General features: G+C 42.5%; 2 protein-coding genes across 4 annotated transcripts in view; one reads left to right on the plus strand and one right to left on the minus strand.

Moving 5' to 3' along the window:
- The first annotated feature begins 1954 nt into the window (after nucleotides 1-1954).
- Nucleotides 1955-21786, plus strand: carf (calcium responsive transcription factor). 3 transcript variants are annotated; one of them, XR_005624369.2, is made up of 17 exons: nucleotides 1955-2077; nucleotides 2722-2813; nucleotides 3412-3582; nucleotides 3804-3915; nucleotides 10129-10249; nucleotides 10547-10628; nucleotides 10863-11052; nucleotides 12166-12286; nucleotides 12385-12528; nucleotides 12601-12879; nucleotides 12957-13113; nucleotides 13216-13279; nucleotides 13830-13900; nucleotides 14042-14137; nucleotides 18939-19051; nucleotides 21044-21353; nucleotides 21475-21786. XR_005624369.2 is itself a non-coding variant. In XM_039683226.2 (15 exons), the coding sequence occupies exons 2-15, from the start codon at nucleotides 2727-2729 to the stop codon at nucleotides 21510-21512; spliced, it is 1989 nt and encodes a 662-aa protein (XP_039539160.2). In that variant the 5' UTR covers nucleotides 1955-2077; nucleotides 2722-2726; the 3' UTR covers nucleotides 21513-21786. The 3 variants fall into 3 exon arrangements, 1 of the variants encoding a protein (XP_039539160.2); XR_005624368.2 differs by having other exon boundaries at nucleotides 13830-14137; XM_039683226.2 differs by lacking the exons at nucleotides 13830-13900; nucleotides 14042-14137.
- kiaa2012 (KIAA2012 ortholog) overlaps nucleotides 21628-22600 on the minus strand; it is a 38060-nt gene continuing 37087 nt past the window's right edge. Inside the window, exon 30 of the mRNA XM_089133307.1 lies at nucleotides 21628-22545. Within this exon, the coding sequence (XP_088989433.1) occupies nucleotides 22368-22545 (178 nt within the window). The 3' untranslated portion in view covers nucleotides 21628-22367. The remainder of the gene's footprint in view (nucleotides 22546-22600) is intronic.

Below are 22600 nucleotides of genomic sequence, written 5' to 3' on the forward strand. Positions count from 1 at the left end.
TTACCATCATCATAAGAACAAATATGTGCTTATTTACATACGATCACCATTACAAAATGATAATTTTCATTTAATTATCATGAACATTTTTCATTTAATTATGGCCAGATTTCAAACCAGTGAACCTCATATTGATATCTCCATTCACTAACTAGAACAACACATATGAACTGATGAATGAATCTTGCTGTGGTTAGAGTGCCATACACACATACACAGAGAGAGTTGTGTGTGTGCAACAAGTGTAGCTGGAAGGTGTTTGAAATGGTTCAGTCATGCAAACTCTCCAGCCGTCGTCCACTGACACCCCCTCCCTTCTCTCACTCTTTTTTTCTGTAAGGTCTTTTGTGAATGTAGGGGCAAAAATGTTCACACGGAGGGCAGTCCAAACAGGGGCTTTTTCCCCAGTGACTCCCTACCCCACCATATCCCCCCCCCCCCCCCTCCAGAGACAGAGCCATTACACAGCAGTATTTCAGGTCAGTCGCAGACATCAATCCCACAATGCATCAGCACCTCATTGCCTCATGTTGCATTTAAACCCCACAGACAGAATGAACCTTGAGAAATGCAGGAAATAGACCATTGACGATCTTGCAGGCACACGTATGGCACTCTTTTGTTGTTTGCGACTAAAAAAGGGAACAGGGGTGAAAGAAGCTTGTCCGAGGGGAGCCCACATAATTGGACATGGCGTGTGTTGAGTCTCACAGTGTCAGATTGAATGTGCTAAGAAATATGACATTGTATGATAAGTCTGTGAATGCACCAGTGCTGGATCTCTTCGGAAAAAAAAAACCTGCAAATTGTTCTCCCAGTAAGCTCAAAATGGTTCTGCTGACAGGTTCCATCAAAACCTCAGTGTGAGACTCTGAGTGTGAGCAAGAGCCGGACGCCCCACTGAGGCCCCGGAGAAGCTCGACCTCTAATCACACTCCGAGCCTGGGATCATAGGCCCAGATTCCTCACGTTTTCTCTTCGCTCTGAGCGTGCAAGACTCATTGTTACAGGCTCAGCTCAAACACCGTCCTGTTAGTTTAGACCTGACAAAGGATCAGCTGCTTCAACACAGTCATACAGACTCCTACAGGTCCATAGCACATACACACACACATCTTTTACTGTTTGTTTTTTCTAGAATAGAGGACTGGAGAGAGACCAAGTTCCCTTTATGTGAACAATTATTTAAGTCTCCTTGTTCAAGCAAACGCAGGGTTTGTGAAGTACCTTTTTGAGGAGTTTAGGGAAGGGATGGGGTACATTTTATTAAGACGTATAGCGCCCCTTACCGGTGAGACGTAAATCAACAAATATGTTAAATTGTATTGTTTTGCCAAGTCATTCGTTAAATATGGATGGAAGAATAATATTTGTAATTATTTATTTATAATAGTAAAATATTATAAAAAATATTGGCTATTATTGGGATTTTTATGACTTTTAGTAGTACTTCATGCAAGTGCAAGTACAACTAAACGAACTTTATATTTCACTTGACATTATTAATGTGCAAACCACAGAAATGTATTTTCATATGAGGAATATCTATTTATACAAATGATGCATTGAAAAATAGCAGTAAGGTCTGATTTTGCTGTTAAGCAAAAAGACAAACAAGTTTTTTCCACATTTAAAAACATGTATATTTGTCAAATTAAATGAAAGAGGTGTTTTTACAGCACATATATTTCACAGATTTTGAAACTTGAAAATCTCGGATCAGAACTAGTCTACGTTTAAAGCCTTGATTTGATCACTTTTCTGGGCAAACACACATTTTACCCACAAATTATTATTTTCATAGATTTTTTAACAATTTTCAGTTGTTTTGCTCTGTTAGTAAAATGCTATTAAACGGTTTCAATTGGAATCGTTCACTATTTTCCATATTTATTAACTTGTTCTTCTTGTCATATTTAAATGAAAGAATTTAGAAAGAACTGATTTACAGCTCAAAGGGAACGAGAGCGTGCGTCGTGTCCTACGGAAGCCGTGGGGACTCAAACTGCAGGCGGATGATGCGCAGTTTAAGCGTTTTTTTGGCATCCGGAACGCCGGAATCCCGGACGAAGACGAGGTTGAGTAGACTCGTTTTCAATTCTAAGTGCTTCCTGGATATAAAGCCTGGGCTCGGCTGCATTCCGTACATTTGGATGCGCTGTCAGAGCGAGCTGACTTGAAATCATGATTTAAATTCAGTCTAACGCTGTCTGTTCTCTTTCTTTTAAATGGGGGTGTTCTCATGGAACTGCTGAGCTAGCGAGCACTATCCAATATGGCGTTTATGTTTCAAAATGATGTTAATTTGTCGCATCTGTGTAACGCTCTTCTATCGATAAACATGAATTATTGCTCGCAAAGCATAAAAACACAAGATGTGTTGCCTAAACGTTCCAATTGAAATGTTAGAGACGAGGATTTAATGGGTTGCATAATATTGTCTAACAAATTCTCCTTTTATTGCTCCTTTATTCATAAAGCATTGTACGTACTACCTAATGGCCACCTTACACACAAAAATAGCACAAAAATGTGGCTAGCAGTGTGCATATTTCTCTCCAAATATTACCAAAGTTCAGTTTGACACCTATCAAAATTATTTTTTCTCATTGCACCAGATTCACAAAAATATGACCCCATAGTAAAACAACTCAATTCGTGCATAATTGTGTATCTCTGGCTTGGGCTCTTGATTTAGACTGATGTGTATTTGTCTGACAGAATAAATGGAGGAGGAAGAGAGAGATGTGACGGATGCACTTAAGACTGAAGAGAGAGAGGATCTACAACATGCGGACACACAAGCTGGTCTGGTATGGAGAAATGTAGACTAGTAGAAATACTGTACAGCACTGAATAATCCTTGTATAACACACTCTTCACTAAAGGACTAATGTCCACACACAAACAAATGAGTTGGGTGAATCTCACAAAAGCCCTAATTGTATGTAATAAAAATGTATTATATCTTCCTTGAAGATTATTTTCAGCACAATTTTTACCACAAATTATTAACTATACACATTTTTAAATGATTATTCTCTTTACTGTAATACATTTTTTTGCTCTGCTACAATAAAATATTATCAAACAGTTTTCTTTTAATTAAAAGTGCAACAGATGTTACGGTGATAAATACTGTGAAAATACAATGTAAACAATCACTTTTGGGTCTTAAACTAATGAGTATAAGAATCTCATAAATGTAACTGTATACAAAGTATAATTTCTTATGGTTTTTGGTGAAATACAACTGGGGCTTTTTAGACACTTTTTTTTTACACTTTTACCAAAATTCATCATTAATATTGAATAGAAATACATAAATCTGAACTGTAAAAAATAGTTGTAAAATATCAGCTGTCAATGTTTTGTGATCAAACTATTTATTGTTGTATTGTGATGTATCAGCAACCTGGCAACTCAAAATCTGAAGAAAATGCAGATGCACAAGTGCTTCCATCAGTCATTCCAGACCCAGAAACTGTAGCAGCCAATCAGAAGCCCTCTACAGTCCCGGAACAAGTGGACAACTTAGTTATACTTGATCAAAACGGACATCCTATTCAGTATGAGCGGGTGGTAAGGAAATTGCACTATGATTCATCACCATAAACTATAGGCTATTACTCACAATAGAAGACATATGTATCACCCAATTACTTGACGCAGTCACCAGATATACCAAAATGTTAAAATATGAGTTTGACCTTATGTATTCCAGATTCCACCCATTAAGTCATTTTGAACTATATATTTATGACAGTTTTTCCCGAACTCAAAGACAAATGCATTTTTTTCAGGTGATCGTGAAAGGGGAGAATGGACAGTTGTATGGTGTCCCATCTGTGTCTATAGGGGGACCTCAGATGTTACTGCCTCACGGTCAGCTGTTGAAAGTAACAAACTCATCTGGTAATTAATTATGTTTCTTTATTATTAAATATACTGACTATTGCTTTTCTAATTATATATACACACACATGCACACACTCTCTCTCACACTTTATTAGGTACACCCGTTCAACTGCTTGTTAATGCAAATATCTAACTCTAGCAATGTAGACATGGTCACAAATCTGGTGAATTTCAAAATGAGCATCAAGTAAAGGCAGGCATACACTGTGCAATTTTCGTCCGATTTTGAGCCGAATTCTGACTCTCTGACTCTTTTTCGCGTCGGACTGCTTTTCAGCTCTGTCGTGCGTCGTTTGTCGTGCAGTGTACAGGGAGAAACGAGAGGCGATTAGCCTCTCATGATCGACAATCGTATGGTCGGATGAATTTCTGGCATGTCAGAAATTTTGGCCGCTCCTCGTGACTATATCGCACAGTTGAAGCAAAGCTACGAACTGATTGCCCTAAACGTCTCGGGTTATGACTATAACCCTTGTTCCCTGAGAAGGGAACGAGACACTGCGTCGATAAAATCGACTCTTTGGGGACGCTCCCTAAGCGTGCGCCTCTGAAGTATGAATGAAACTAATCCAATCCTGATTGGTGTTGCGTCGTGACGTAACATGTGACGGCATACCCGGAAGTATAAAAGTGACGCTGTCACAACACACACTAGCCTCGCGATGAAGCAAGACGCTCAAGGGTCTAAAAAAGGGGGCGTGGCAACACGACGCAGTGTCTCGTTCCCTTCTCAGGGAACAAGGGTTATAGTCATAACCCGAGACGTTCCCTATCGAGGGAACTCAACACTGCGTCGATAAAATCGACTCTTTGGGGAATGAGTACCCACTAGGCCACGCACCGAACAGACCCGCCCCAGAGTGAAACTGATTAGGCACTCAGCAAGGGCCGAGTACGTGTGTACCGGGCGTACTGGGAAGGTTGAGACTATAAAACCTGATGAAAGTATGCGGGGTAGCCCAGCCGGCTGCCTCACAAATCTCCTGCAGAGGTACTCCCGACAGAAGGGCCCTAGAGGAAGCCATGCCTCTAGTCGAGTGAGCCCTCAAGGCCAAAGGTGAAGGAACCCCGCGCACCTTGTAAGCCTCAGTAATAGCCTGGACAATCCAGTTACTTATAGTTTGTTTGGTCGCCGGGAGCCCCCTCTTAGGTGACCCAAAGCATACTAACAACTGGTCAGATCTTCTCCAAGAAGCAGACTTTTCCAGGTATACACTCAAAGCTCTGACGGGGCAGAGCAAGTGAAGCCTCTCTTCTTCCGCCGACACATGAGGTGGAGGATGGAATGCCTGAAGGACTACAGAGCGAGCCGTACTCGAAGGAACTTTAGGCACGTAGCCCGGACTCGGGTGCAAAAAGGCCTTTACTTTGCCAGGGGCAAACTCCAAGCAAGCTGGCGTTACCGCCAGGGCCTGGAGATCTCCCACCCTCTTAAGAGAGGTAATCGCTAAGAGAAAGACCATTTTTAGCGTTAAGTCCTTAGGCGAAGCCGACTCTAAAGGTTCGAAGGGAGCGAGGGACAACCCTTCCAGAACTATCGCCAGGTCCCAGGCAGGAACCCTGGACCTGGTCGCCGGCCTCATCCTCCAAGCACCACGGAGAAACCTAATGACCAATTGGTGCCTCCCCAGAGGTCCACCATCTACTGGCGCGTGGAAAGCCGAAACGGCAGCCACGTACACCTTAAGAGTGGACGGGGAGAGACCCGCAGAGAAACGATCCTGAAGGAATTCCAGAACTGAAGCCACTGGGCAGTTTACTGAATCCAACCTTCGTTCTTCACACCAAGTGAGAAACACCTTCCACTTGAGGCCATATAATCTCCTGGTAGATGGAGCCCTAGAGCTAAGTATGGTTTCAACCACCTCAGCTGATAAGCCAGCATTCAGGCACTGAACCCCCTCAGAGGCCAGACCCACAGCTTCCACAACTCTGGGCGAGGGTGGAAGATTGTGCCCTCCGCCTGAGACAATAGATCCCTCCTCAGAGGAATCGGCCACGGCGGAGCTATGAGGAGTGATATTATATCCGAGAACCATACTCGTGTCGGCCATCTCGGGGCAACCAGAAGTAGACTGATGCCCTCTTGACGGACCCTCTCCAGGACCCCTGGGAGCAGAGCGATCGGGGGAAAAGCATACAGGCGAAGCTTCGGCCAAGCCTGTACCATGGCATCCAACCCCAGCGGGGCTGGATGTGAGAGGGAGAACCAAAGTGGACAGTGGGACGTCTCTCGAGACGCAAACAGATCCACTTCCATCGGTCCGAACCTCTCCCATATCGACTTCACCACCTCCGGATGAAGTCTCCATTCCCCGGGCCTCAGCCCCTGCCTCGACAGGATGTCTGCTCCCCGATTCTGAACCCCTGGGATGTACATTGCCCTTATTGACAATATCTTCCCCTGGGACCAAAGGATAATCTGATGCGCCAGTCTGCACAGAGGGCGCGATCTGAGTCCCCCTTGTCGGTTCAGATAGGCCACCACTGACGTATTGTCCGTCCGTATTAGGACGTGGCGACCCTTGAGGTCTGGGAGGAAGCTCCTCAAAGCCCTGAACACAGCCATCATTTCCAGGCAATTTATATGCCAAGTGCGATGATGGTCCTGCCACAGACCCCTGGCAAAGCGGCCGTCCATGACCGCGCCCCAGCCAGTAAGGGAGGCGTCTGTCGAAACGGTTTCCCGGCGACATGACACCCCCAACACTGGCCCTTGGGATAGGAACCAAGGCTTCTTCCATATTTGCAGAGACTGAAGGCACTTGCGCGTTACTCTGATCATACGGAACGGATTCCCTTTGGGTGAGAACCCCTTGGTCTTCAACCACCACTGGAGGGGTCTCATGTGAAGGAGGCCCAGAGGAATAATGTTGGATGCCGCTGCCATGAGGCCCAGCATCCTTTGAAAGTGTTTCACAGTGACGGCCTGGCCTAGCTTTACCCTGGATACCATCGCCAGAATTGACTCGATACGTGCGGGAGACATACGTGCCTGCATTGTAATCGAGTTCCACACGACTCCCAAAAAGGTCGTGCCCTGGGACGGTACTAGCACACTCTTCTTCAAATTGAGTCTTAACCCCAATTTTTGAATATGGCCAAGAACGACATCTCGATGCCGAACTGCCATCTCCCGAGACTGGGCCAGAATGAGCCAGTCGTCGAGATAATTCAATACCCGAATCCCCTGAAGTCTCAAGGGAGCAAGGGCCACGTCCATACACTTGGTAAATGTGCGGGGAGAGAGTGCTAGGCCGAACGGAAGAACCCGATATTGGTATGCTTCGCCCCCGAAAGCGAACCTCAGGTACCTCCTGTGACATGGAAGGATGGAGATGTGAAAATAGGCGTCTTTCAGATCTATCGTGACAAACCAGTCCTCGGACCTGATTTGATTCACGATTGTTGGAATGGTCAACATTCTGAATTTGAACCTTCTCAGAGACCGGTTCAACACCCTGAGATCCAAAATTGGCCTTAACCCCCCATCCTTCTTTGGAACTATAAAGTACCGGCTGTAAAACCCGGACTCCCTGTCTACCGGAAGAACACGTTCTATGGCTCCTTTCGACAGCAGAGTCTGTACTTCTTGTTCCAGCACCTGAGCCTGCTCTGGGACCACCGCAGTGAGCACCACCCCAGAAAACCTGGGGGGGCGGTGCGCGAACTGCAGTCTGTACCCAACTCGTATTATCTGCAGGACCCATGGAGATATGTTGGGAAGATGATACCATCCCTCTACAAAATCTACTAAGGGTACCAGCCTCTCGAGGCTGGCCTCTGGTGTCTTCAGGGTATTCTCTTCGACTACCTGAAGCTGAATATTGGCAGGCTGTAGTCGATTCGGTCCCTGCGACCATAACCGATGTTTTAAAATCGTCTTTTCGCTGGAAATTGATGCGGCCCGAAACGCTGTTAACGGCGGGCCTGCATCTTTTCCTAGAGGGCCCCGCTGCGAGAACAACCTCGGTTGACTCACTGCGGAGGGGGCAGCCCTCTGAAGTCCTGCCGTGGCTAGGACCTCTTTTCCGAAGTCCTCCTAGCCTGAATGACGTCCCTCAGGTCGCCCCTCTGGCCGGAGGACTTCGGTTTTTGGGAGCGTTTCCTCTGTTGCCAAGACCCCGGAGGGGGGGCTCTAGAGGAAACGCTCTCCTTCTGCTCTGCCCTGTGGGAGGAGCTGGCTGATGGCTGGGGCTGATCGCTTTGCCCCACCCTACTAGATTTGGCCTTCGCTTTCCGGGGGAGGTACTGCTGGAACGCCGCAGATTGTTTTCTCGACTCCTGAAACCTGTCGACAACCGAATTAACGGCGTCGCCGAACAGGCCAGAAGCCGAAAGCGGCGCATCCAGCAGGAAAGACCTATCCTTTTCTTTAATTCCAGATAAGTTCAGCCACAGATGCCTCTCCGTGGCCACCATGGCCGCCATAGAGCGGCCAATAGCGCTGGCTGCTTCCCTAGTGGCCCGGAGAGACAAATCTGCGGCCTTCCTCAACTCCGCGATGTCCTCAGGAGTAGGCCCCTCCCCCTCATCCAAATCTTTCAGGAGGTCGGCCTGGTATGCCTGCAAAATCGCCATCGAGTGCAGACATGAACCAGCCCGACCCGCCGCCATGTAAGCCCTGCCCACTAATGCAGATGTTTCCCTGCAGGGCTTACTAGGCAACACCGGGGTCTTTAGGGAAGACGCCGATTCGGGAGAGAGATAGCTCGCTAAAGCCTCCTCCACCTTCGGCATCTTCCCATATCCCATATCTCGAGCCCCCACAACATTGCTGTAATCTATTATACTGGGACTCGAAATACGGGACGAATGCGGTCTTTCCCACGATCTCGCGATCTCTTTATGGAGATCGGGGAAAAACGGCAGACCCCGGCGGTGAGGCTGTGACCTGCGCTGCAGGTAACGCTCGTCCATTTTACTTGTGACTTGCGTTTCCTGCTCATGTTGTGGCCAGCTGATGTTTAGTCTGGCCACAGCGCGCGTCACAACCTCCACCAGCTCCTCATAATTCAGGCCGCGTGATGGCGCACTGAGATCACGGTCGTCCGCATCAATGCTGAGCACGTCCACTTCCTCAGAAGCAGACAGCTCAAGCATCGGGACCTGATCGCGGGCAGGAGAAACCGCAGCGCGGGCTCCCACACCACTCTCAGAGGCCGCGGGATCAGCCGATGGAGAGCGAGAAAATGCCTCAGCATTCTCACTCTCCTCCGCCAGATCCCGCTGCGAACCCCAGGATCTCAGTCGCCGCATCGCCTCGACATATGCGGGACCGGAACCCTGGGGAACGCGAGCCTGACCGTGCTCGTCAAAGCACGCCAGCCGGGAGCGCAGCACTCTAATAGGCATAGCCTCACACATTTCACAAGCAGCCCCCTCGAGAGCTGCCCGTGCGTGCTGCACTCCCAAACAATTCACACAAAGAGAGTGTGCGTCCCCACCCGTGATGTAACGAGGGCAGGGATGCACACACTTCTTGAACTGCTCACTGGCCATTCTTTTCAATAATAAGACAAACAACACCAAATAAGACAAACAGTTTCAACATAAAGCGCTTGCTGAAGAGCGAAAGCTAGTGTGTGTTGTGACAGCGTCACTTTTATACTTCCGGGTATGCCGTCACATGTTACGTCACGACGCAACACCAATCAGGATTGGATTAGTTTCATTCATACTTCAGAGGCGCACGCTTAGGGAGCGTCCCCAAAGAGTCGATTTTATCGACGCAGTGTTGAGTTCCCTCGATAGGGAACTCAGTGTTTTTTCCCTCACTGCGCCTGCGCGAAAACAGATCTGCAGCAAAAATAAAATTAAAATAAAAACGAAAAGAGGGAGATCTTTAAGTTCTGTAGTTCAAACTAGCTACACATTACTGTTGCTTACCTCCAGTTCGTTTTGCAAAATGGATAATATTACCCACGTCTTCCAAGCCCCGTGTCACAATGTCACAAAACACAAATCATCTCAGATCATCAGTTCACCACACTCAATAAAGACTCACCACTCACCGCCACACTCACCACTCGTCCTCTAATAAAGTGGCTGGTGAGAGTGTGTGTATGTTTATGCGTATAAAATAGAATAGTTAACATCTAATAATGAAGAAAATAAATAGAATGAAGAAAATAAACAGAAAATGAAAAGAATAATGAAGAAAATTGATTGCTGTCCAGTTCTGCCATTTCTTTCTGTTCTGTTAAATAGGAATCTTTGAGGAGAAAAGACCACAGCCAATCATCGCATCCACAAAAGACAATGATGGCACCCATAGTTTATCTGCACTAGCGGCTCAGAATGGCACTGGTATTAAAATTCAGAAAAAAGGGTCAGTAAGCCTTGTTTGCACATCATTATATCTGTCACATTGTGTATCTAATCTGAAAGATGAAGTTTCCTATTGTGTTTATTGCTTTTTATCATTTACCATTATAAACTACATTTTTTGTTTTAAATGTTGAAAAACACTTATTTAAACACAGATTTTACAAGTCTTATGCAAATATGGAGCTGTAAAATATGTACTGGATTAGTAAAAAAGCATTCATATGCATATAAGCATATAAGTTTAAGTGTACTTTAAATTATTGGCAGTTTTATTGAAATATCTTCTCATTTCTTTCAGTTCTCCTGATGTATTTGAGCCCCCAGTGAAGCCATTGCCACCAGGGACACCAAACTGGGCTCTAAGACTGCGTGGGTGTGAGGTTTGTCCAGTAGAAATTGGAGAAATTGATTTTTTTTTTTTTGACAAAACTCTCACTTATAAAAATATATTAAAAACAAGTAGAGCAATATGCATGGAAATAACCTTAATGCATTGTACTTTCTATTGTATGTAGAGCCCTCTGTCAAACAGATCCATTTACAGCAACGCAATCCGATGATGTCAAGCTAATGTGGCTTTGTGAATCTTTTTTTCTGTGTTTCACGAGGAGCAGAAGATTGGAGAATCGTACCGTGGTTACTGTAACACAGAGGCAGAGCTTGAGGCCATTCAGCTTCTACACAAGCAGCAGACTCACGCTGTGTTTGGCACCCGCCAATCACCCTCACCGGCTAAACCTGCCACCAGACTCATGTGGAAATCACAGTATGTGCCCTACGATGGCATTCCCTTTGTTAATGCAGGTAATGTGGCCTTTTTTCCTTGTGGGATCTGTGTATCTGAGATACCCTTATTTAAGTCTTAAAGCTGTTTAGTCATGTAGTCTATATGTTATTTTAATGCCAGAACTGTGACTTTTGACTATAATTCAAAATTGAAATTTGAATTGATGTTTGTAGCTTTGGGGACATCTGAGTGTTCGTGGTTTTGGCTAAAAAAATAGCAAATGAAACTTTAGGAGGTACTTTGAAATAAATAAATACTTTTATTCAGTTGGATGCATTAAATAAATAAAAAATGACTGAAGGCATTCATTAAGCAGCAACATTGATCAGCTAAATCAACATTAGAATGATGACAGAATGAGTTCATCACAGGAATTCAGTTTAAATATATTTAATTTGAAGACAGTTATTTTGAATTGTAATAATATTTCACAATGTTACTGTTTTTACTATATTTTTGATTAAAAAAAGCAGACTTGGTGAGCTTAAGAGACTTAAAAAAATCAAAAATAAATAATAATAATAAATTATAATACATTTTTGAATGTAAAATTTATACTAAGGGGAAACAGATCAAATCATTATAGAATAAAACAATTTAAAAGGTATTTGCAGCTTTTTATCTCACAGTTATAAACTTGCAATTACAAGAAATAAAGTCAGAATTGCAAGATATAAACTAATTATTGCAAGAAAAAAAGTCAGACTCTTGAAACTTGCAATTCTGAGAAAAGTCTGACTTTTTACTTTTTTTTTGTTTTACAATTCTGACATTATATTTCACAACTGCGAGTTTATATCACAAAATTCTGAGAAAAAAGTCAGAATTGCGAGATGTAAACTTGCAATCGCATGAAAAATAGTCTGAATTGTGAGATAATTACCCTAGTTGCAATTACCCTTTTTTATTTTTTATTCTATGCCTTAAACTAGCTTCCATACTAATGTGTCCAGAATTTTGTTCAATCAAATTGTTTCCAGAATGAGAATGCTTGCAATAGCATGTTGCATGTCAAGGTGGGACATGCCTTGTTCTTCATCCTTGATTGAATGCTGTTGTTGCAGATAATGTAATGGTTTTACAATATGCACACAAAGTCATTTCATCTTGATCTTTAATATGGTTTTAAGGTAGCAGAGCCAGTGTGATGGAATGCCAGTTTGGTCCACGGAGGAAGGGCGTTCAACTTAAAAAAGGGTCAGAGCAAGAAACAAATCAAAACATCCTCTATAAAGCAACCTGCCCTGCCAGGTACACACAGCCTACAGTTGGGCCAAGCACATCAGATCTGTTCTGTGCACAGAAAGTTCATAATGAAACCCACACTGTAATATTCAACCATTTTTCAGAATATATATCAAAAAAGTACGAAAATTCCCGGAGTACAAGGTTCCAACAGATCCCAAAGTGGACAAGAAGGTAGTGCGACAAGAGCAGGAAAAAGCCTTCTTCAACCTCAAGAAGAGTTTATGGGATGTTGGAGGCATTGTAAGGTATAAACATCTAGCCATCACTGTCCATCACATGACTGCAAGGTTCACTTCATTCATTTGCATTCGTGACAGGTATTACATCCAGCTCCCTACAGAGAAAGCCCACCTGTACCATGATGTGGACACTGCAAACCTGCCTCCACTTCCAGAGCAGATCTGCTTTGCAGAGGAAGAACAAAATGACGATGAAGAGGAAGAAACAGAGGAGCTGGACAGTGAAACCATGCAGGATGTCATTATGGAGGATGGGGCGTCCCTACCCTCTCGACTACACCCGCTCGTGGCAGAGAAGATCTGTGAGTTGGTGGCACAAGGTCATAACCAGGTTTACACTGTCCGCAAGCAGCTCAGGTATGACTCAGATGGTTTCAAATCTCCTTTGTTTTGCTGGAAAACTATTTACTGTTGCTTTGTGAACGCCCTGGCAGGAGGTTTGTGGAACATGAGATGTTCAAGTCAGAGGATGTGCCCGAGAAACACAATCTGTGTTACTTTCCCACTGTCAATGACATCAAGAACCACATCCATGAGGCTCAGAAAGCTCTTCAACTGACGGCGGGGACACTGGCTACCTCGGATACAGAGGTGTGAACAGAAATTATATTTGTAAAGCATTAGATTGGTGAGCACAAATATGCCAACCATTTTCTGTAGTAAGCATTTATTTTTATGTTTTTGTTGTTGCAGTGGAAAGCAGAGACTAATAACCTGCTTCCAGAGACTTTGACCCTGATTTCTGCTACTGTAGATGGTAAAATACTGTTGAAATATTCTTTGAAATCCGACATACATTATTAAAACTAAGTTTGTAATGGCTTGAGGCTGGAATACACTACAGAATTTTTGTCATAGTGGTTAAGTGGGTAGATCGCCTGTTCGAGTCCTGGGTGAACCAGGAGTCCTGTCTGTGTGGAGTTTTCATGTTCTCCATGTGTCTGCATGGGTTTCTTCCAGGTGCTCTAGTTTCCCCCAGTGTTGGTGAATTGGACACACTAAAAGTTGTCCGTAGGTGTGAATATGCGCCAGTCCCAAGCCTTGTAATGTGGGGGGTTTGGGAAAAGACCTGGAAACCTACTTTTTTTATGGCAAGAGATGGCCATAAAATCACCAAGAGTTGGATATGACTGAAATGGTTAATTAAAGAGAGACACCAGTTGTTGAATGTCGTAACAGATTTTGGGCAGTCGTATTGACCGATTTCACAGAAGTAGTGTATTGGTGAGGTCCATTTCTATTAGAGAGTCGAAATTTTTAAGAGTTCCCAGAAGGAACTTTTAACTGGAACGTCCCCCCGTTTCAAGTTGCAGTTACAACTCAAAGGAACCACAACAACCGACTTCCGAATCCAAAATGGCTGCTCACCGCATCAACAGTAAGTGAAATAGTTGTAAAATATAGTTTATTAGCACTTGTTTGTCTGCATTTCAATAAACTCACGGCAGAGTGCTATCCAACCTCTATTTGTGAACATGATTCTTCAGCATTATCTGTGCACCGTTTTGTATTCCAAAAGAGCAAGCACAACAAAGGTTTTCCTGACATGTCCATCTTGGTTTTCCAACTTTCAAACTTGAGTGTGACGTCGTTACCAGCACATCCGACTTCTGAGGTAAATGGACCACACCATATGATAGGCGCTGTAGTGAAGTTTTTCTTTCTTCCACGCAACAGACCAGGAGACTCTTGAGGTATCTTTTACGCAGAAGTTCTTTATTGCGTAGCTGTAGTCATCTCAAAGATAGTCTAAGATAGTCTAAGATAGTCTAACTAAGGGAAAATATTCCCTTACAATTTATACATTTAGAGGGGAGGAGTTTACATTGAGGGGGGAGAAACTGAAACAAAGCATGCAAATGAATTAGGAACACACCCTACTCTGAGGCCATTACCAATCAGATTGAATCAGCATAACTATTCAAATGCTGATAGTGGCAGGAACTCTGGTTCCAAAGAGCCATCCCAGAGCTATTAAAGACAAAAGGTGGAAGTCTCCCTTATAGCTAATCCAATCAAAAACAGGACTATCAGGAAAGGAGACTCTCGCTGGAGACTTTATCAGTTTTTATACCATTGGAGTGGAAACCTAAATTAAACATTTGACAAATTTGTATTTCTCCAATTCCCCCTTTGGGAGTTCTAAATAACTCCCACACTATATACAAATTTAAACAATTATTTCCCGTGTGGTTCAAAAGACAGTCATGCTGGGAACTCCTACTGTTTTCAAAGATTTAGAGACTTTCTCCATTTAAAACATCAAATTAAACATATTAATAAAATTTGTAATCTCACATTTCCCCCTCTTGAGAGTACTAATAACTCTCACATTATGTACAAATTTAAATGATTACAAGTTCACTCTTGTAACTTTTGATAGTTACAGGCACATTTTCTGTGTTTGCTTTTTCTGTAATTGCATGCTGACACAGAAAACAAACATGCAATTAGGGTCCGTGAAGTTCTTACGGAAGAATTAAACTTCAGTTACATCTGGTGTAATTTTTGCTGAAAGATCAAGACTGTTTAACCACCATGTTTGTGCACAAGTGAGTCAATGCAGCCATCTTCGGCTGTGGCCTGCAACGTTTCCAGCAAAACAAGGATTCTGGAGTCTTCACATTGTGCGATGTCCTGGTGGTTACTAAATCTTGATAATGTTGATGGACTGAAGGTTCCGTAAGTCTTTTCTCTGCGTTGTGTATTTTTTTTTTTCTTTCTTTACTTTGGTAAGAGTTGGCTCGGCAGTGGGTCTCGTTGTTTTCTGGAAGTGGTGTCTTCATACGCAAGTGAAGACGTCTGTGCGTATGGGTCTCGGGATAGCCATCAAGTGGTATCTGCACAGAGGAAAAAGAAAACAAGAGAGCAGTATTTCTTCAAAGACATGGGTTGTATCCTGCTGAGTAAACACTGAGTCTGCTATTGTTCCCTCTTTCCCTATTTCTTAATTCTTGACACCTAAAGAAGACAGTGAGGTGAGGATGAGACTAAATGGATGGGGAAGGCCTATGAGGAAATCTTCGCCCAAGGGGTGACCCCCGACGCATATGGCATTTCGGTTCTTCCCTTGGGTTCCTCACTGGTTCGTGTCCTTTGTATGTCCCTGTCAGTGGGCAGAACTTTGCAGAACACTTTTCATTGTGATACATGATACCAAGTTTCTTTTCTTCCTTGACACAATACTGCCGATTAACATTACTTGATGGGGCACATGCCAATTAGGCTCTAATGGCTTGACCTGTCCTGTGTCATGTGTACTTTAATCTGCGTAACTCAATCATGAGTTATTTTTCCTTCATCCTCTAACAAAACATCAGTCGTTGTAGACATCATACGTGAGAATGGGTGAGGATAGTTAAATCAATTTCCCCAATGGGAAAAGGTGACAAAATTGACTTTTGCTTCATTCATTAGTGCTAATACTGCGTGTGGGCATTTACAGTCTGACCTAACACTATTATTGCTGAAAGGCCTGTACTGTAGAATAACATTTAAGGCTGTGAGTTTACTTAAAGCAGTCCCCCAAAGGAAAAGCTGAGACAGTCACTTTCCTTTTGTTCCGTTAAACAAACATAAGTTTTTTTATCTCTGTTGTAAGTTACTGGGGAAATTAAGCACTCACAGTCCAAATGGTTAACACGTCAACAAGCTGCCCCACCCGTTTAAAGACGTGGGGAATGGCGGCTTCAGAGTAGCAAGCAAACTGAGAAGTTGGGCAAAAGGGTTGCCTTCTTTAAAATTCTTTCTGCTTTTTCTACACTCTCTGCTCCAATGTCCCGGCTGACCACAGTAATAACACCTGCCCTCTCTCTTTGGACATTTACGTTTCTGTGGGTTTTCTGTGCTGACCTTAAAAGAAGCTGCTGCAATTTGTACTCTTGCCTTAACATCAAAATCTCTTTCCCAAGCAGTTAACCTGTCCAGGTTACTTCTAAGAGTTCTGTGAGACCAAGTCAGATCCAAAAATGGCAAAGCACTTCTGTAGTCAGCTATAAGGCCATCTGACCAGATGCGGACCAGCGGTCCTTTGTCATTGAGTACACTTTCAGAATCATCCACTATTCCACTGTATGTTACAGCTGACTGACAAAACCTCTCAGTATATTCATTCACAGTTTCTTCTTTCTTTTGTACACAGTTTGTAATTCTAGACCAATCTATCTTGGGTCCTAGGATATTCTTTAGGATTTTCAGAACACCTTCTCTCGATTCATCTTTTCTGGCATGTTGCAGTTCAGAAGTAACAGCAGACTCAAAACTGTTGAATTCAGATTCAGTTAGAATTTGAGACATTAACTGTGTGACTTCTGTTAACGACATGTCGTAGAGACGCATTTTGCTGACCAATGCTCTTCTAAATTCAGTGAACTGTGTGCGTGCTGGCGGTAAACTCTGGGACAATCTCTCTATGTCTCTAGGTCCGAGCGTTGTAGCAACAGTTTGGATTTGAACAACAGAAGCACTGGAAGGAACACTTTCTGACTGTTCAATTCCCTGTGGTCTTTTTCTAGCAGCACACACCTTCACTGAATTAACATGCTTATCTGTTACTGATGGGATGTCTACATCTCTTTCAAACAATGCTTGTAAGTCAGTAAAAGTTTCATCTGACTGTTGGTCTTCAGTGTTACATTTGGCTGAGGCCTGGCCCACCTTTGTCTTGAAACAGGACAATTGAGTCTGCAATTGTTTGTTCTGTTCATTTAACTTAGCAATACACCTAGCTTGCTCTTGTGCAATGGATAAACTGTATTCTTTGTAACAACAGATAATGGCTTTCACATTGTTCTTGCGAATACTTGCTCCAAGCACTTTTTTACAATCTTCCATCGACCATACTTTTTCTGGGTGAATGCCAAATTTCTTTGTCAAATTCAATCGGACTGACTGAGTCACTATGGAGTCCATGTGCTCTCCTAACAATGACTTAAACTCACTATCTGACCACAATGGAGTGGCAAGGCCACTTTTCTCAGTTGTAGGAACCAACCTAGCATTCGTCACAACCATTTTGTGAGTTTCTTTGTTATCACACAAAACAACTAACTTTCTCTGATCAACAGAGGCTACACTTGTTTACACAGATCGACTGTTGTAAACCTTCTTTGACAGAGCAAAGGAAATCCACAACATTACTAGCACTTTATGCTAATACTTCCCTGTTTGTACAGAGGTTCAAACTTTCATCTCTAAAGTAATTTTTAGAGGGTAACACCACAAAACAAACTATTAGCATGTTACGCTAATCTTCCCTGAAAGAAAATGGAAAGGATCTTTCACCTTCCTAACTTTTAGAGGATACGACCACAATAACTAGCACAAAAATGCTAATCCTTCTCTGTGAACAGAGGTTATCACCAAATATTAACACGTAATGTTAATCTTCCCTAAGTTTAGAGGATATCTTCTCTAGCAACGTAGAGGCACTATTCCGTTACACAAAACTTCCCTGACTCATTCAGAGGATATCTTACAACTTCCCTGACTTATTCAGAGGATCCCAAAATATTAACATTTAATGTCAATCTTCCCTGCCTGACAACAGAGGATATCTATCATCTTTAAAAGACAGCTTTTAAAGGATAACTTTAGTTAATCAAACACTACAGCTGCCTGATAACTCTTTCTCTGACGGCGCAGAGGCACAACTTTGGTACTGGTCTGGTTCTTTGAATAGAGTGAAACTCACCGAATCGTTGCTTGTATGAAAAGATTCAGTCTGGAACTCAGTCAGAAAAGTTTTTGTTCTTGTTCTGGAACTCAGTCCGCTTTGAGATCTTGTTCTGCTTGAAGTTTTCAAGATTCAGTTGAGATTCTCTGTTGAAATCTTTTGTTGCTTGAAGTTTTGGATTCAGGTAAGATTTCTCTATCCGGGTCACGGCACCATCTGTAGTGAAGTTTTTTATTCTTCCACGCAACAGACCAGGAGACTATCTGAGACTATCTTAGACTATCTTTGAGATGACTACAGCTACGCAATAAAGAACTTCTGCGTGTAAGATACCTCAAGAGTCTCCTGGTCTGTTGCGTGGAAGAATAAAAAACTTCACTACAGCGCATAACTATGAATTTTTTTAAGCTTCAGTCTGTGATTCCATCCATTTGGAGGATATCAAACATGTGGTTTTTTTTTAGTTTGATACAACTTGAAAGTCTAGTAGTGTGTGATCCTTAGTCGTTTAGTGTAGTGTATGATGCCCAGTTTTTCCAGCAGCATGTGTATGATGCCTAGAGTTTAAAAATCTGTTCAAGAGTTGTGTAGTGTATTCCAGCCTTTAACATCTTGGAATCATTCAATACAGTTTAGAGAGTACAGGAAAGGTCCTGCCTCAAAAAGAAAGCACATAACTAGTCGAAGTATACGCAATGTTTACCCTGCCACAGAATCTAGTATACTGCTGTTATATTGACAGTATCCTCTCAGAAGGAAGAACTCATGGAAGAGAGTGACACTCTTTCTCCAGAGGCTGTGCAGCTCTTCAGTTCTCTCACCTCACTGCAGCCCAAGATCTTTGCACATCTCCAGGTGACCCTGTCCTGAATTGATCTTAAATATATATATATATAAATGGATTTTATTCATTTATTAAATGAATGCATTATTTTTTTAAGTTTTTATTTTCTGAATAAATGTAAAACGTTTTAGGGTGATGAACTGTTCTGATAGTATAATTGAAGAAACAAAAAACCCATTCAAATTAAATGCTTGAAAACCTGATTACGTATTTTTTTTATATACATCTGTGTTTTGAACTTTTTGTTAATGTTCCCATTAACTTATGAAAACATTATTTCAGAGCTTTCAAAACCTCTAGTTTTTTTTTTTTTTTTTTTAACATTTAAAAAACTTTTGTTGGTTAATGCAAACCTTAAAGGTGCATTGCGCAAGTTTCTGAGTTTTTGCAGAACTATGCCCCCTCGGGCGACAAGCGAAACTGCAACCAGAGGTGTGCACGCTCATGGACCACATGCACACGCAAATTCCAAATTCAAATTCCGTCCCGAATCCCTCTTATTTATTTTACTGTACAGGATTATAGAGGCAATCGCAGTAATGTTGCGCAATGCACCTTTAAGGGAAAATTTAATTTTATAATTTTGTAAATATTATGTGAAGGTTACTTTTGAATGTTCTCTGAACATTCTGAAACCAGTTGTAATGTTTAAAAAGATGTTAGATTAACATCCAAGTAAAATATTTCAGTAAAAAAAACATTGTTTTTGTGTTAAAGTTTTGAGAACATTATTTAAACCATATAACTTTGAACAAATAATATATTAAAGGAGCAATGTGTGATTTTTAGCGACATCTAGTGGTTCGGTTGCGAGTTTGCACCAGGTTTGCACTAAGGGCTCCGCCCACTGCTCACCCCTCCCTTTCGAAGAAGCTACGGTTGCTAAAACGGGACAAACATCTCGTCGGCTGAGACAGCAGAGAATAGCCAGAGTAAGCCAAGAGTGTGTAACATTGTCACTGTTTCTGTACCACAGTCCATTATAAACCACATCATGGATACTGTTTACAAAGCCAGTCAGGTGAGGATCAAGGGTTTTAATATATAATTTAATATAATAATATTAATCAGCTGATTGTCTCACAAACGTAACCAGCAGCACATTTCTCCACACATACTGTAGCAAACCCATAATACAGCGAGGGAGCAGCTATATATTTTTTCTAACAGGGTAGTAATAGTTTAGCTGGCTAATATGAGCTGTTGCTGTGGCTGAGCTGGGACGCGTCCGCATGAGTCCAAAGGTCGGAAGTGCGCGCGCTGTTACAATCATGTCATCTCCGCATCCCATAGATACTATTTACTACACACAATAGGCTTTTTTCTCTGATTTTGAAAACTCTTCACGATCGACTTTAGTGATAAAAGACTTTAGTAAAAGTCTCTATCGACGGGTTAGTGATTCCTGTAACGTACTGTTTTACGGTCAATGACATGAATACTAATCATCAGCTGTCTCACGAACGTAACAGCACATATCCCCAACATAACAAACCCATAACACAGCGAGGGAGAACTAAGTTACATGAAACAATCCTAACTACATATTTTACACCACTCACAAGGGAAAAAACACTACTCACGGAGTGTAAGGCTAGCTTCCAGCTTTCCGCTACTTCTCTTTCAAGGTAGTGATGAAACGCGTTCTGTAGCGCTGTTTGTTCGCGTTCGGCTACGGTAGGAATATGACGTCACAACATGGCGACCTTCATAGAAGGGGATTCCCTCGGTTATGGAGCTATTAATGTCTCATTCTAAGGTAATATAAACATTACGGTTAATTAAGTAAGTTCTTTATACACCACTGAAAACATAGTTATGGATGTCATATTGCATTTATGTTAATAGATAATCAACTTATTTACACATTGCACCTTTAACATTAATGAAATAATGTTTGTTCATAACTTGCCTGGCTTCATTTCTGTGAATGTTCCCTGTTGCCTGGCACAAAGCTGGTTGGCAAACTTATCCTTTAAGAGTGCTCTCATCTTGTCTGATAGGCCATCCAGCTACAGCCTGCCTTGTGTCCAGTTGAAGACACAGCCCAACCTACACCCCCACCTGAGGCCCAAGAGCTGTCCAGCCCTGCACCTCCACAGCCTGTTCTGCTGAGTCCATCCCAGTTCCTCCAGTCAAGTGGCAGTGGTGGCGAAAGCATATCTCTGTGTGACCCCCCGACCCTGCTCGGCATGAGCCAGCTGGTGAGTGTGACCTCGGTGACTAATGGCGGAGCTGAAGGGGGCATCACACAGATCCTGTTGGAGGATGGACAGGCAATTCCAGTCCAGATTGTGGACCCTGCAAGCATAGGTAAGTGCATGGCACCACAGAAATTAAAAAAAAAAATCTAAAATGTTTTTAATTGGTTCCCATCTTTAACCAATTAGAATCATGAAAATAACATGTAAACCTGTTATTTGTCCTTGTTCAGCTTTGACTCCCTCAGCAGACGACACTTCAGTTAAATAAGAGTGGGAATCTATGAATGTGTCGGAAGTCAGAAATACAACAACGAGAAAAGAAAACAAATGTCCATGTCTGTGACTGAACAGCGTTTGACGATTGAGCTCTTTGACCAATGGAGGACTGATTCATTGTTTATTGACTCATGTGACATTGATTTGTATTATTATTTGTTTCCATTTCCAATTATTGCTATTTTAATTTATTACAGTGGTGACAGGAGAAAAAAACAATTTATTAAAAGTATGAATGTGATCAAAATGAAATATTTAAAGCTAAATGTCTTCTGTTGCTTTCGTCTTTTCACACAAAACAACAACAGGTATACTTTTATTCTACTATAGTGTCAATTGCGAAATGTGAATGACATGAGAATATACCTGAACAAATTAAAAAGACAAACAGTAGAGGGCGCTGCTCACTCAATGCCAGTGGTTCTCTCAACTTCTATGACTCCTTCCTTCTATGAGTGATTTCACCAGGTGCAACATGTTCCTGGATCAACACCTTTGTTAATCCTGGAACAACATTCCCATCAATCAGTTTGTTCAAGTTAATTTTCTGTAAAGTTTAGGCTTACAACCAGCGCTAGGTGCTTCTACATAGTATTCACCTATCAATTCCCTTGATTTTAGGGATAATTATGGGAAGGGTTGGGTTTAGGGGTATGCATTGGGCTAGGACTTAAATTTTCAGTCAGAAAGGAAGAAAAATCCAATTTGAGCAGGCGCAATTCAAAAGTGCTGATATGAGTCATATGACATCTGAAATGATGTGAGCAGATTTCCACATGTGGCAGATTGTTCACAGAACTGAAATACAAGCTGTAAGCGCTGGGGTGGTGAGGGTCAAAAGAAGGAATCATAGCACATCGTTAAGTGTGTCCTCAGATGTGGGCTCAGCCAAGCCAAGCAGCTTCAACAGGCTAAAATAGGAGAAAAGCCAGGGACGGGAAATATCCTGCGTCTGCTCCAGCCCTTCTGCCTCCACAAAAAGACCCCTGTGAAACTTTAAGTGCTGCTCCAGTGCTGCCCTCTGCCTGTCGTACAGAGAAATACACTTTACTTCACAAAGAGCTCCTGCACAGTATGAAA

Source organism: Pimephales promelas, chromosome 7, assembly GCF_988280905.1.
Source record: "Pimephales promelas chromosome 7, fPimPro1.hap1.1, whole genome shotgun sequence".
Lineage (NCBI taxonomy): Eukaryota > Metazoa > Chordata > Actinopteri > Cypriniformes > Leuciscidae > Pimephales > Pimephales promelas.